General features: G+C 48.4%; 1 protein-coding gene across 2 annotated transcripts in view; it reads left to right on the top strand.

Moving 5' to 3' along the window:
* Positions 1-13,043: 13,043 nt before the first annotated feature.
* Positions 13,044-13,616, top strand: part of GAS7 (growth arrest specific 7) — a 199,704-nt gene continuing 199,131 nt past the window's right edge. For both annotated transcript variants that reach the window (XM_068530305.1, XM_068530306.1), the window contains exon 1: positions 13,044-13,292. In XM_068530305.1, the coding sequence (XP_068386406.1) occupies positions 13,110-13,292 (183 nt within the window). In that variant the 5' untranslated portion in view covers positions 13,044-13,109. The remainder of the gene's footprint in view (positions 13,293-13,616) is intronic.

The raw sequence follows: 13,616 nt of genomic DNA, 5'->3' as shown, positions 1-13,616 counted from the left end.
GCAGGGATTAAGTTGCACAATATGCTCGATAGTCCCATGACTCAGAAAGGATTTTCTCCTTGTTGTAGCCAGCCTCCAAGAGGGCCTCCGGTGAGCCTCCCCTCCTGGTATTCATGCCCTTTTATAATCCCTCCCAGCCCCACGTAGGGCTGTGTAACCCGTAAGATAGTGTAGAAATAAGATGAATAACTTCTGAAGCTAGATCACAAAAATTACTGCGGCTCTGTCTTCCTGGCTCTTGGATCACTCTCTCCGGGGGAAGGCAGCTGCCATGTCATGAAGACACTCAAGCAGCCCTTTGGAGAGGCTCCATGGGTTGAGAACGGAGGCCTCCTGCCAACGGCCACCACCAGCTCATCAACCACATGAGTGAGTCATCTTGGAAGTTAGTCCTCCAGCCTCAGTCAGGCCTTCAGATGATGCAGCCCCTGCTGGTATCTTTTTTTTTTTTTTGCCACACCACACAGCTTGTGGGATCTTAGCTCCCCGACCAGGGATTGAACTTAGGTCCACGGCAGTGAAAGCCCAAGTCTTAACCACTGGACCGCCAGGGAATTTCCCCTGCTAGTATCTTGACTGCAACCTCATGAGCGACCCCAAGCTAGAAGCACCCGGTCAGCTGCTCCCGAATTCCTGACCCACAGAAACTGTGAGGTAATAGATATTCATCATTGTTTTAAGATGCTACATTTTGCAGGAATTGGTCCAGAACCATAGGTAACTAGTGCACCCTTCTTTTATCAGTCTTCTCTTCCCCAATCCATCTCTGCTTCCTGCCTAAATTCCCTGGTTTCTTCACCAGGTTACCCACCCCTGCTCCATGCAGCCCTTCAGTCTCATCCTCTTTCTTCAGTTGCGGTTTTCTCTCTAAGGATCACCCTTCGATGCAGCCCCCACGCCCCCCCCCCCTCCTCTCCCTCCATCCATCTCTGCCTTCCTCCTCCACCTGAAGAAATGGCTCTTTCTCCTTCCGACATCCCCGCTCGTTTTCCTCTTGACAAACATCCTGACAGCGGTTACGGTTGACAACCCTTGCTCTAAGAAAGTAGATGTCTTCATATATCCCAATAGACCGGGAAACCTGGGGGTTTGTTTTGAGGCTGCTGTCCCCTCCCTCATTGCCCCATCTTCCCAAAGCACAGAGGGCAAAAATCTCCCACATCCCCTTCCTGTGGAGAAGTCCAGGCAGCCTGAAAAGCCCTGTGAATTCTAATTTTTCACAGGGCTTTTACAGTGGCAGAAGGGGCTAGGGAGCAGTATGCCATGATCGCCATGGCAACACGCTCCCTGGTGGGGCCTGGGCTGCACTCCCAGTCAGGGGAAGCAGCTCCCAAGTGTGTCTGTCACTGTGGGCATCAGAAGGCGAGCTGCCGGGGAAATAGAAGGGGCTGAGGCCACAAGGCTTAGCGGCTGTCCCGTCTCAAGAGGCAGACAGCCAGGTGACAAAGCCAGTGAGTCCGGCACTAGACGAACAGGTAAGCTTGACCCAGGCCCTAACCAGAGCCCCACGTAGCCAGGTCTCTGTCCTCCCTGCACTATCTTTACTCCCTGATGATGTGGTCAGTTCTGGGTTGCAGGTGACTCCTGCATCTGGAAATAAAGGTCAGCAAAGTCCATCATTCACCGTGTCAGTGGTTCCCAAACTTGGCTGTTCATTGGCATCCCCTGGAGATCTTTACAAAATGCTGATGCCTGGTTCCCAGATACTGACTTACTGGGTATGGAGTGCAGCCTGGCCATCAGGATATTTTAGATCTCCAGGTGAATCTAATATACAGCAAAGGGTGGGAAGCCTTGCACTAAGCCAAGGGTCTCAGCCAGGTCTGTGCATGAGAACCACCAGGGAACTTAAGCATGCACACACCCCAGACCTCAATGATGAACGTCTCCATAGTTAATCCCAGGTATTGGAATTTGTCACAAGTTCCCAGTGATTCCAGCGAACTGTTGGCGTTTCATATCATGAATCCAGCATAACATCAGGCAAAACTTTTAGAGTGGAGGGTCAACAAGGAATGTGGGAGGAACGGGATGGATTGGAGACTTCTGTGGGCCTCACATTACCTCTTGGGGGTAGGTCTGGTTGGGGGATGTGGCACTGAAACTGTGAAGTTAAGATTGCTATTTGTATAGACCAAAGATGATCTGGCATTGTTGTTTTTGTGTGGTTCAATCTAATACCAACTCACTAGGAGACAACTGTTTCCAGAGGCTTCTGTAGGGAGGCAGGCATGGTGGGGGCCTAGAGTTCAGTCAGAGTTCAAGGTTCCAAGTAGCTCTACAGGGTTATCTGCATGTGACATACATGCAAGTTTAGCACCGGCTGGAGTTATCTTCCCAATGTTAATTCTTGATCCTATCCCACGACCTGCATAGACCCGGATTCCCCTTCTCATCAGCCATTTGCTCAGAGCTTCAAGGCTTGATGCTCCTCTCAGGAGGTTAACAGGTTCAGCCCCTATAAGGAGAGCATTGCTGGAAGGCAGGACTCACCATGGGCTGAAGTGTCCCGATCCCCTACCTAACCTGCTGAAGGGCCACAGGTACAAAATCTCTGTTCATTATCCCCTTGCTTATTATGAGTATTTAATTTTTTACTGTTTTTTTTTAGCTTTAGTTTACATGTCATGTGTGCCCATTGTAAATAATGAAACAATGCCAAGATTTATAAAGAAAGGATCATCTCTGCCCACCCTCCCCTCCATTCCCACCGCCTTTTCCCGCAAGTGACCAAGGCTAACAGCCACCTCACTTAATTTTTGTTAGGAAGTGAGTTGTTCCACATAAATGATTTGTCCAGGAATCAAAACTGTCCCTTTTTTCAAACCCTCCTACACTGTTGGTGAGAATGTAAATTGGTGTAGCTACTATGGAAAACAGTGTGGATGTTCCTCAAAAAACTAAAAAGAGTTACCATATGATCCAGCAATCCCACTCCTGGGTGTATACCCGGAAAAGACAAAAACTCTAATTTGAAAAGATACATGCACCCCAATATTCACAGCAGCACTATTGACAGTAGCCAAGACATGGAAGCAACCTAAGTGTCCATCAATGGATGAATGGATAAAGAAGACGTGGTATACATATTCAATGGAATACTACTCAGCCATAAGAAAGAATGAAATATTGCCATTTGCAGCAACATGGATGGACCTAGAGATTATCATACTAAATGAAGTAAGTTAAACAGAAAAAGACAAATATTACACGATACCACTTATGTGTGGAATCTAAAAAAATAATACCAATGAACTTATTTACAAAACAGAAACAGACTCTCAGACATAGAAAACAAACTTATGGTTACCAAAGGGGAAAGGGGAGAGGGAGGGAATAATCAGGAATATGGGATGAACAGATACACACTACTATATAAAAAATAAACAACAAAGATTTATTGTATAGCACAGGGAACTATATTCGATATCTTGTAATAACCTATAATGGAAAAGAATCTGAAAATCTGAATCACTTTGCTGTACACCTGAAACATTGTAAATCAACTACACTTCAGTTTAAAGAAAAACCCTGTCCCTTTTACTTGCAAACACTTGAAATAACTTGAGATAGTTTAAGCACTGTGGATGAAGGTTGCCATAGATTGAATGTGCCCCCCCCCCAAATTCATATGTTGAAAACTACCCCTAGCGTGATGGTGTCAGGAGGTGGGGCCTTTGGGAGGTGAGTAGGTCATGAGGATGGAGCCCTCATGAATGGGATTAGTGCACTTACCAGAAAGACCCCACAGAGCTGCCTTGTCCCTTCTGCCCTGTGAGGACACAGTGAGAAGACAGCCGTCTATGAACAAAGAAGCGGGTCCTCACCAGACACTGCATCTGCTGATGCCTTGATCTTGGACCTTGGCCTCCAGCACTGTGAGAAATACATTTCTGATTGTAAGCCACACAGTCTAGGGTATTCTGTTATAGCAGCCGAAATAGACTGAGATAAAGATCATTCCGAAAAGTATTACACAGTGCCTTGACTTTGGAAATGGAAGGGCTCAGGGTCATTGTCACTCTTACAAAACTTTATATTGGAGAATGTTTTATAGTTCACCAGCCACCTTTCAATGCATTGCCTACTTTGGTTTTCCCAACGGGACTGTAGGATAAGCAGACACCTTTTTTCCTGTAGGATAAGGCAGATACAGACGAGGAAACTGAGGCTCTGGCTAGAAGAGCAGAGCCTGGGTTACCATCCCCATCACTTGCTTTTCAAGCTTAGTTCAGGACCTGCTTACTCAGCTCTGCCCCCGCTGTCTGTGCTGCACTGTGTGTTAATGAACATCCGTCACCAGCATCTTAGAAGCACCTCTGGGCTAAGGCACTTTTTATTTTCTTGAGTCTTTTTTAGTGATTCTCCCAGATCCCTTTCCCCGCCAGTGTCGACTGTCACCTGGCACTTCCTCCTGCTGTCAAGATACTTGTCCCATATACTATGGACTGAAAAGCTAGCGAAGGAAAATTAGTTTCTTAGAATTGTTTGGAAACGGTGTGAATATGCTCTCACTGAGATTCTGAAGGACTTTCCTAAGAGTTAGGTATATGGAAGAGGCTCGGGGACTATACCTCCTTGTTTATTATGGAACTTTTCAAACTTATAAAAAAGGAGAGAATAGAATAATGACACCCCACCCCCACCCCCGTTGAAGCAGCCTGCCTTCTACAATTAACATGGTACATGCATTTCTTGCCTTGTTTGTTCAAAATTCCATTTTGCTCAGTTCTTGTTGAATTCTGGATTCCTGAAGTATCTGGATATTCCTGTACCATTATCACCTTGAATACCCAGAGAGGAGGACCCCTGTCATGCACCCTTTCATTTCTTAGCTGTCACTCAAGATGCTGGCATGGGCAGGTCTGAAGGGCAGTTTGCTACAAGGTTCTCAGGAAGTACCTTGAGTCCTGCCCCATCTCCCGGCTGCACCCAGGGTCCTCACAGAGTAGTTCATGCTTCTCAGGCTCTGACCTCCAGGTGATCACAGGAGGGCATTTGCTGACTGGGAAATCCTGCTGGGGAAGTCAGGAGGAATGTAAACCTGTGTTCTGTTTCCTCCCCAAGGTTGTTCTGGAAGACTCTGGAAGGAATTTTTATTAGTCTAGAGAGTAAATAAGCATGAATTCCACCCGCTTATGACACCAAGCCTAAAAGTTTCCACACACCACTCTCTGCCTTCTCAAATCCCAGATTTGGGTAAAGTCTCTTCCAGTCTGAACCCAGCTCAGGGCACACTCGCTAGAGCTGGACTCTTGACCGAATACATTCACCAGATGGCCTCCTGTGAGCCAGTCCTTCCCATGATCTCCCGAAACAGGTATCGCCACCCACCCCATTCCCCACTCCCGCCTTCTGCAGATGAGGAAACAGAGTTTCTGGGAGGTGAAGTCATTTGTCCCAGCCATGTAATTAGTAAGCAAAAAAGTTGGGACTCGGATGAGCCTAATAATTATAGTCATTGAAGAGACTGTTCCTTTTCTGTTGTGACTAATTCCGAATTTATTTTTAGTCTTCAAAAGAATGGAGATTCGTGGTGGGGTTTTGTTCTGAGCCAGAAACGTGCTATTCCTGACAGTTTTCCCAGGCCAGCCCCCTTTCCCACGAGGAAACCAACAACCAGCAGGGAGGTCATCCGTGTGCATCTTTTCAGAGCTCAAGATTCCCCAGGGATTTGTGTCCGCCTAAGCGACTTTGGAGAACTATTTTCACACCTTGATAAGAGGGACAGCACCTCCAAATGAAAACCCCAGCCTCAGCCACGCTGCTGGGGAAAAGGAATTAGGGTCTAGCTTGTCTTTGGGGTAAGAGAAGCAGGCTGGATGGTAATCAAAAGCCCATCCTGTGTGTGTGTGTGTGTGTGTGTGTGTGTGTGTGTGTATGTGTGTGTGTGTGTGTGTGCGTGTGTGTGTACTTCAAAGACAGCAGAGACCAGGAGGGGCAGCAGTTCTCAGAAACCTCTCAAATTTCTTTTCTAAGCTTCCAGAGAGCCCAGCCCACGTTGGGTGGATTTTTCCAGGCTTCACATATGTTAATAGCCGCCATCAAGTTAGAGGTGGGTCTTGGCCCTGGAGGCTTGCTGTCTCTTTAATGTGGCTTTGCCTCTCTCTGCTGGGCTCCTCGGTGGATATTTTGTTGTTATTTACTCCCAAAGGGGAATATCACTTCCTTACTTCCAGCTGCCGCCAGGGTCCTGTTGGAATGGGGCAGGCACTCCTTTGCCACCCACCTGCCAAGGACCGATGTAAAGATGGACTTCTTCTATTTCTAAATGTTATTTTTGGTCCCACAACTAACGATTTCTCTGTGGCCTTTCTTTTCTTCTCTCCTCCCCTTTCTCTTTTCTTCTCTTCATGCTTCTTTTGCAAATGAATTTCACCAGGGAAGCGGGGTCTGGCCAGAGTCGGCTCTGCCTTCAGAGCCTTGTGGGTGGGTGCGTGTGGGTGGTGGATGGAGTGGGGGAAAGCAGGGCTGTCTTTTCTCTTCCGTCCTCCCTCCCTGGTCTCTCTCCCCCTCCCCTTCTCGCTTCTATCCCATCCCTTTTCTCTTATTCTATAGCCTCCGTCTCTCCCATTCCCCACAATGGCTTCCTCTCCTCGTTTATCTATGACGTCTCTGCCTTCCATTTTCTGCCTGCCTCTGGCTCCGCTTCTGCTTCCCTCGACATCTTTTTAATTGGTGGTGCCTGGTCAAATAGGATGCAAATGCAAACGCTTCCGACTTATAAATTATAACGTTCTCCAGTGGTACAAAGACTACCTGAAAATGTCTGGCAACCTTAGTGTTAAGGATGGTGTTTCTCAAACTATGGTGTAAGGACTCCAGTAGAATAATACAGAGGTTTTATTAAAAACACAGATTTCTGGGTCCTATCATAGACCCAGTAAATCAGAATCTCCAGAAATAGACATCATTTTTAACATGCTCCTCCATGATTCTTTTCTTTCTTTTTTTTTTTTTGGTGGGATCTTTCCTTGTGGCATGCAGGATCTTAGTTCCCTGACCAGGGATCAAAACCGGGCCCCCTGCATTGGGAGTGCAGAGCCTTACCCACTGGACCACCAGGGAAGTCCCCTTGGTGATTCTTATACACACTGAAGTTTCAGAATCTCTGGCTGCACCTCTGGCTCAGACTCCGCATGGGAGAAGTGGGGTGAGGATGGATGGAGCTCTGAATGCTTTCTCTTCCTTGTAGGCCCAATGCCAGGTTTTTCCCAGACTCCAAGAGAACTGGACCCATTTATTTTTTTTCCAAAGTCATGATTCCAAAATGCTTATTTTCAGTACACTAACTTTCTTTTCCTTTCCAGTGTCTTCTTAAAGCTGATTCTCAAGATCACCGATTCCCAAGAAATGCACAAAACATCCACTACAATGCAGGAAGACAATGTTAGAACCTCTAATTGTGTATAATATATATTTTAATATAACTTTTAAAATTTTAATCTTGTGTATTATAAGACACTTATTAGTTTAGTGGTTCATGTATTTAATTTATAAGTAATAGAAATACATATATTTGGGAGTTTTACTGATAGAGGTGCACAGTCAATAAAGTTTGGAGAACATCGCTCTAGAATCAAGATACTGTATATTCTTTGAGGTCAGGGACTAGATTATTTTCTTTAACAAACTGTACTGAAGCATAGCATCCATACAGAAAAGTGCACAAGTAAGTATACAGCCTGGAGAATAGCCCCGTGTAACTCACACCCAGATCAAAAAGTAGATTATTACCAGGATCCCAGATCCCCGCCCTCAATACCCTTCCTTCAAATAACGACTCTCCTGACTTCTAGGAGTTTCATATAAATGGAATCATGCTATATGTACTCTTTAGTGGTTTTTTTGGCCTACATTACATCTGTGGGATCCACTTACCTGTAGCAATAGTTTGTTCATTCTCAAAGTGTAAAGTTTTCCATTGTATAACTACGTCATCATTTTATCCACTCTACTGTAGATGGACACTGGGCTGTTTTCAGTTTGGGGCTCGTATGAATAGTGCTGCTATGCACGTTGTATATGTCTTTCCATGAACATATGAACACATCTCTTCAGTTGGCTCTATACCTAGGAGGGAAATGGATGAGTCATAAAGGAGGCTCCCTGCGCTCTGCTAAATATCGCGTTTTCCGAAGGGCTCCTCTCAGCGGTGCATGAGCGCCCCATGGGCCTCAGAGCCTCCTAATACCTGGTATTTTCTATTTTGTTTTTATATTTACCGCCTGGTGAGTGTATATTGTTACTTCCTTTTGATTTTGATTTGCTTTTCTTTGATGATTAATGAAGTTGAGCACCTTTTAATGTTATTGGCCATTTGGATGTCTTCTTTTATGAAACGCCTGTTCAAGTCTTTTCCCTTTCCTCTATTGCGTCATCCATCTTTTTCTTCTTGACTGATAGGAATTCTTTATATATGCTCCATACTTATCTCTCTGTCCCAGGCCCAACACACTGTCCATTTGATAGCACGGGCTTAATAGCTCTTCAGGTTGTTGCTGAATAAACTGGCACATGGGTGTGGAAGAGCATCCTTGGTTTTTTTTTAATTTTTTTAGATATTTATTTTATTTATTTATTATTTATTTTGGCTGCTCCGGGTCTTAGTTGCGGCATGCAGACTTCTTAGCTGCGGCATGCATGCGGGATCTAGTTCCCCGACCAGGGATCGAACCCGGGTCCCCTGCATTGGGAACACGGAGTCCTACCCACTGGACCACCAGGGACGTCCCAGGGCATCCTTGTTGAATGAATGAGGCCTTTGCATATTTTTGTTTATTTTTTGGTTTATGTTAGCAGCTTTACTGGAGTATAATTTACATACCAAAAAATTTACTTGTTTTAAGTGTACAATTCAATGATTTCTGGAACTGTGCAGAACCATTAGCACAGCCCAATTTTAGACCATTGTCATCACCTCAGAAAGAAACCTCCTGCCGCTTTGCTTACTCCCTATTCCCACTTCCATCCGCAGGCAACTGCTAATCTCTTTACTGTCTCTATAGATTTGCCCTTTCTGGACATTTTATATAAATGCAATCACACAATACTGGCTTCTTCCACTTGGCATGGTGGACGTCTTTGAGGTGCATCCGAGTTGTAGCCTGTATCAGTACCCCATTCCTTTTTGTGGCTGAGTGAGTAGTCCATCGTATGGGTATACCACATCTTCTCTATTCATCAGTTGATGGGCATTTGGATTATTTCCACTGTTTGGCTCTTAGAAATAGTGCTGCTGTGGATATGCACTGTAAGTTTTTGTGTGGTTATTTGTCTTCATTTCTCTTACGTAGATACCTAGGACTAGTGCTGGGTCATACAGTAAATTTATGTTTAACTTTTTAAGAAATTGAAGTCCTTGTATTTCACTGCCATCCATAGGCTGCTGGCGCAAGGGCATATGAGACTGTCTCAAGTAGAAAAGAAATATCCGCTAGCACATAGTTATCAAGTGCAGTGTTGAGAGAAAGCTAAGAAAAAGGGAGTAAAGCCTGACCTTGGGAGTTTACAGTCTAATCCAGATGGTCTAACACATGTGTTTATAGAGTAACTTGGCAATATGGAAAATCTGAATCTGCACAAAGGTCCAAACTATCTGTGCAAAACGAATTGAGGAAGTACTGAATGCCTACTTTTTGCAATCTTAGGCTTTAGGAGGGATAGACGGAAATTTAAAACAAACATGTTATCCCTCCCCTGAGTTACTAAGCATCTAATCAGTAATATAAGACTTAGTTATCAAAGAAGTTAAATAATTAGAGATTTAAATACAAGTTCAAGATAATAACAGAAGATGTGGGCGGTGAGGGTGGGGGGAGGAAGGCAAGGAGGAAAACAGATAAGGGAGAAACTCATCTTTCCTTCAAGATCTTGTGAGAAAACGGAAACCCAGAGTGTGTTCCTTTAAAATTTTTGGCATTCCAAAGACGTAAGGGTTTCCACTTCTATTACTGCCCTGGAAATCTTAGTTCAAAATGAAGTGTTGGATAATAAATAACCAGGACCATTGGGCTAGGTAGATAATAATGACTGCTAATATTTGAGTACTTAATGTGCCAGCCATCGCTCTAAACAGTTTACATGTTTACTCATTCAATCCTCTTAATAACTCTATGATAGAAATACTACTATCATCTTCTAATGATGAGGAAAATGAGGCTCAAAGAGGTTAAGTACATTGCCCAAGGGCACACAGCTAGAAAATGGCAGAACTGAACTCTGGATACAGGGAGTCCAGAGCCAATACATTTAACCACCTCAAGTCCTGTAGTCCAGCTATTGGATTCAGTCTCCAATCACAGATGGGGAAATAGACCCAGAGGTGTCAGGGGATTTATCTGAGATCAGGGACAGAAGTTCTACTGCCTGCTAGTGCAGTCTTACTTCTATCAAGAGTGACATTGGGTATCACCAGAGAGCCCTTTCAGATGCTATTTGTGGATGAGCCACAATGCATTTTCTGCCTCTGGCAGAGTGGACCAGAGAAAGCAGTGCTCCAGGTACAGTAAGCCAGGTCTGACCTCTGCTGTTGACCGGCCATATAATGGTGGGCAAGTCATGCCCTCTGAGCCCAGTTTTTCTACTTGTAAACTGGGGGCAGTAACCACACCAGCTCATAGGACTACAGGAATAAAATGAGAGAACTGAAGAAGTTGACAGCCATGATCAATTTTGGTGCTGCAGAACTGTTTGGGGCCGGTCATTTGGAATTGAAGTGTATGGCATGCTGTGTCAGCTGAAATTTCACAAGTCCAGACTGGATCACAGGTTGTTTACAGGTACCCCAGAGGATTCTGGATTGCAGGAAGGCTCTGGACCAGCCATCCTAACTTGAACTGGGCCATATCATCAGATATGAAACCCGAGGTCAGCCTGCACATATGCCCCTGATATAGGGCATTTTAGTCCCGTTTAAGACTTTGATTAGGTCAGTTACTTTTTAAAATAATTAATTAATTAATTTTTAATTTAATTTTATTTATTTTTGGCTGCGTTGGGTCTTCGTTGCTGTGTGCGGGCTTTCTCCAGCTTCTGTTGCGGTGTGCGGGTTTCTCATTGCGGTGGCTTCTCTTGTTGCGGAGCAAGGGCTCTAGGCGTGTGGGCTTCAGTAGAGTTGTGGATCTCGGGCTCCAGAGCGCAGGCTCCAGAGCGCAGGCTCAGTAGTTGTGGCGCATGGGCTTAGTTGCTCTGTGGCATGTGGGATCTTCCCAGACTAGGGCTTGAACCCGTGTCCCCTGCATTGGCAGGCGGATTCTTAACCACTGCACCACCAGGGAAGCCCAGGTCAGTTACTTTTAGTGACTGTTTTCTGTATCAAATTTTGCAGCTCTGCTTTAAGGGACTCTTAGTGGTGACCGTGGTCAAGAGTTTGTTTCCCCATGATTGTAGACAAGCAAGGGTTTGTGAATTTGCAATTGATGGAATATGATAAACAATCTGCATTTGTCAACTTGCCCACGGCCAGAGGCCAGGCTGAGGCTGCTAGGGCAGATGGCTTAAATGCAGAATCTGGCTCAACAGTGATTCTCAAAGCTCGGGTGGGCCTGGGCATGAGCATTTAACGTTATTCAGGTGACTCTAATGAGAACCACTGATTCAAAGTGTGGAAAGAGATCTTAAGGCTCTGGTAGCCCAGCTGGGCTGGTTTTGTAAAGGGTATCTACGGAAGCATAGTGAGAGATGAGGCTGGGGGAGGTATTGTGGAGGCCCTGAAATGCACAGGCTGAGAAGTCTAAGTTTAATGTGAAAGGTAATAGGGAGCCATGGAAGGTTACTGAGCAGGATGTAAGGGTAGGCAATTAGAAGTATACAGAGAGATTAAAGGGTTCAGCTATTTACAGTTTAGGAAATGGAATTTAAGTTTTCCTATAGAGTAGGCGAACAAAGAAAGCTTTCTTTTACTTCCAGGCCATCAGTTCAAGGTCAGCTTCCTTCAGCACCCAGATCCTCTGGTACCAGCAGAGCAGGAGCTTGTCCCAAATGAATTTTGTAGGTACCTGGCACATTGCGTGGAACGTGGCAGCCTGCCACTAATGTCTGTTGACTGAGTAAATGAGTGTAGACTCCTCAGCCTGGCCCATCTCGATTTCAGGAGAGCTGGTACCCTGGGCCAGCCTCCCCTTTGCATGCACAAGCGATGGGGGCTGCTCCTCTCACCTTCCCCTCTTCTCCTTTTATCCGGAATGATCTCCTTCCAATTCTACCAACTCGGATTCCGACTCCGTCGCCTCCCCGCTCGGTCCCTCCGGTGTAACCCGCTGCCACCTGGCTTCCCGGCTCAGGCGCCCGGCTTCAAATCTGTCTCTCACCCATTGTCCAGTTTCCGGTGAGTCAAATTCAACCCCAGGTTCAACCCCTAGTGACGGCCACAAACACATTCCCTCACAGGCACCCCGGAGGAGGCGCCCGCCCACCTCCGCTCCGGCCACGAGGCCTACAAAACGCGTAGAGAGAGGCGTTTCTTTCCCCGCGGCTTTCGGTGGTGCGGGTGTGAGCCGGAAGACCCCTCCCCAGTGACCCGCCCGCTCGGCTAGGGAGCGCCCGGCCCTCAGCGGGCGTGGCCGCCGCGGTCCAGCCCCCGCCCAGTCCCGCCCCCTCGCGCCGAGAAAGCCGCCGGCAGGCTACCCGGCCGCCAGCCCCTTCTCCACGTCCGCCACCACTCCCTCGCCGCGGAGCCGGGCCGAGCGGGATGCTCCGGGTCCCACCTCCGCGGGGAGCTGCGCATTTCCGCGCGCCAGGGCGACCCCGGCTCTGGCCGGCCCTCGCGGCGGCCGCCCGCGTTCCGCGTCCCCGGGAAGTTGTCTCCGGAGCCCGCGGCGCCTGGGTCTCCTCCCCCTGAGCCCCGCCCCCCCACGGCCCGAGCTGGGAGCCGCGAGCCGCCCGGCCCGGGGGCGTTGCCGCTCGCTCCGAAGCCAGCAAGTCTCAGCTTCCCTGCGCGGGGCGCGCGTCCCCCGCCTAGCCGGGGACCCCCGCGCACCCCCGAGACGGCGCGCGCCCAGAGCGCGGGAGCCCGGAGCGCCGGGCGCCTGGGACCCCGCGGAGCCGCTGCCCAGACTGCGGGGCTCGGCAGGGATGCAGGCTGCGCTGTGAGCCCGGGCGCCAAGGCCATGTCCGGCGCCCGCTGCCGGACCCTGTACCCCTTCTCCGGGGAGCGGCACGGCCAGGGGCTGCGCTTCGCCGCGGGCGAGCTCATCACGCTGCTGCAGGTCCCGGACGGCGGCTGGTGGGAAGGCGAGAAGGAGGACGGGCTCCGCGGCTGGTTCCCGGCGAGCTACGTGCAGTTGCTGGAGGTAAGCGGCGAGGGCCGGGGCTGGGAGACCGGCGCGCTCGCATACCTGTTGCCCGCGCCCGGGAGGCCGGAGCCGCCCCTGCCCGAGGGGCGCCCCGGGGGCCGCCCATGCGCGCCCGACCCAGAGCCGCGCGCTGCTGGGGGCGGCGGAGGCGGCGGGCGCCTCTCCGGGCGTGGGCGGTGCGGGGTTCGCCCTCCGAGCGCTCCCCGTGCCGGGCCTCCCGAGCACATCGTGGCCGCCCTGAGGAAGCGAGAACTTGTTGCCAGTGTGAGTTCGGGAGCTGGCGGGCGCGTTCCGGCGGTGGCCGGGGCCGCAGGAGGGTTT

The sequence above is a fragment of the Eschrichtius robustus genome, chromosome 20 (genome assembly GCF_028021215.1).
Source record: "Eschrichtius robustus isolate mEscRob2 chromosome 20, mEscRob2.pri, whole genome shotgun sequence".
NCBI lineage: Eukaryota > Metazoa > Chordata > Mammalia > Artiodactyla > Eschrichtiidae > Eschrichtius > Eschrichtius robustus.
The sequence above is the reverse complement of the archived record's forward strand: the minus strand, read 5'-3'. Positions and strand labels throughout refer to the sequence as shown.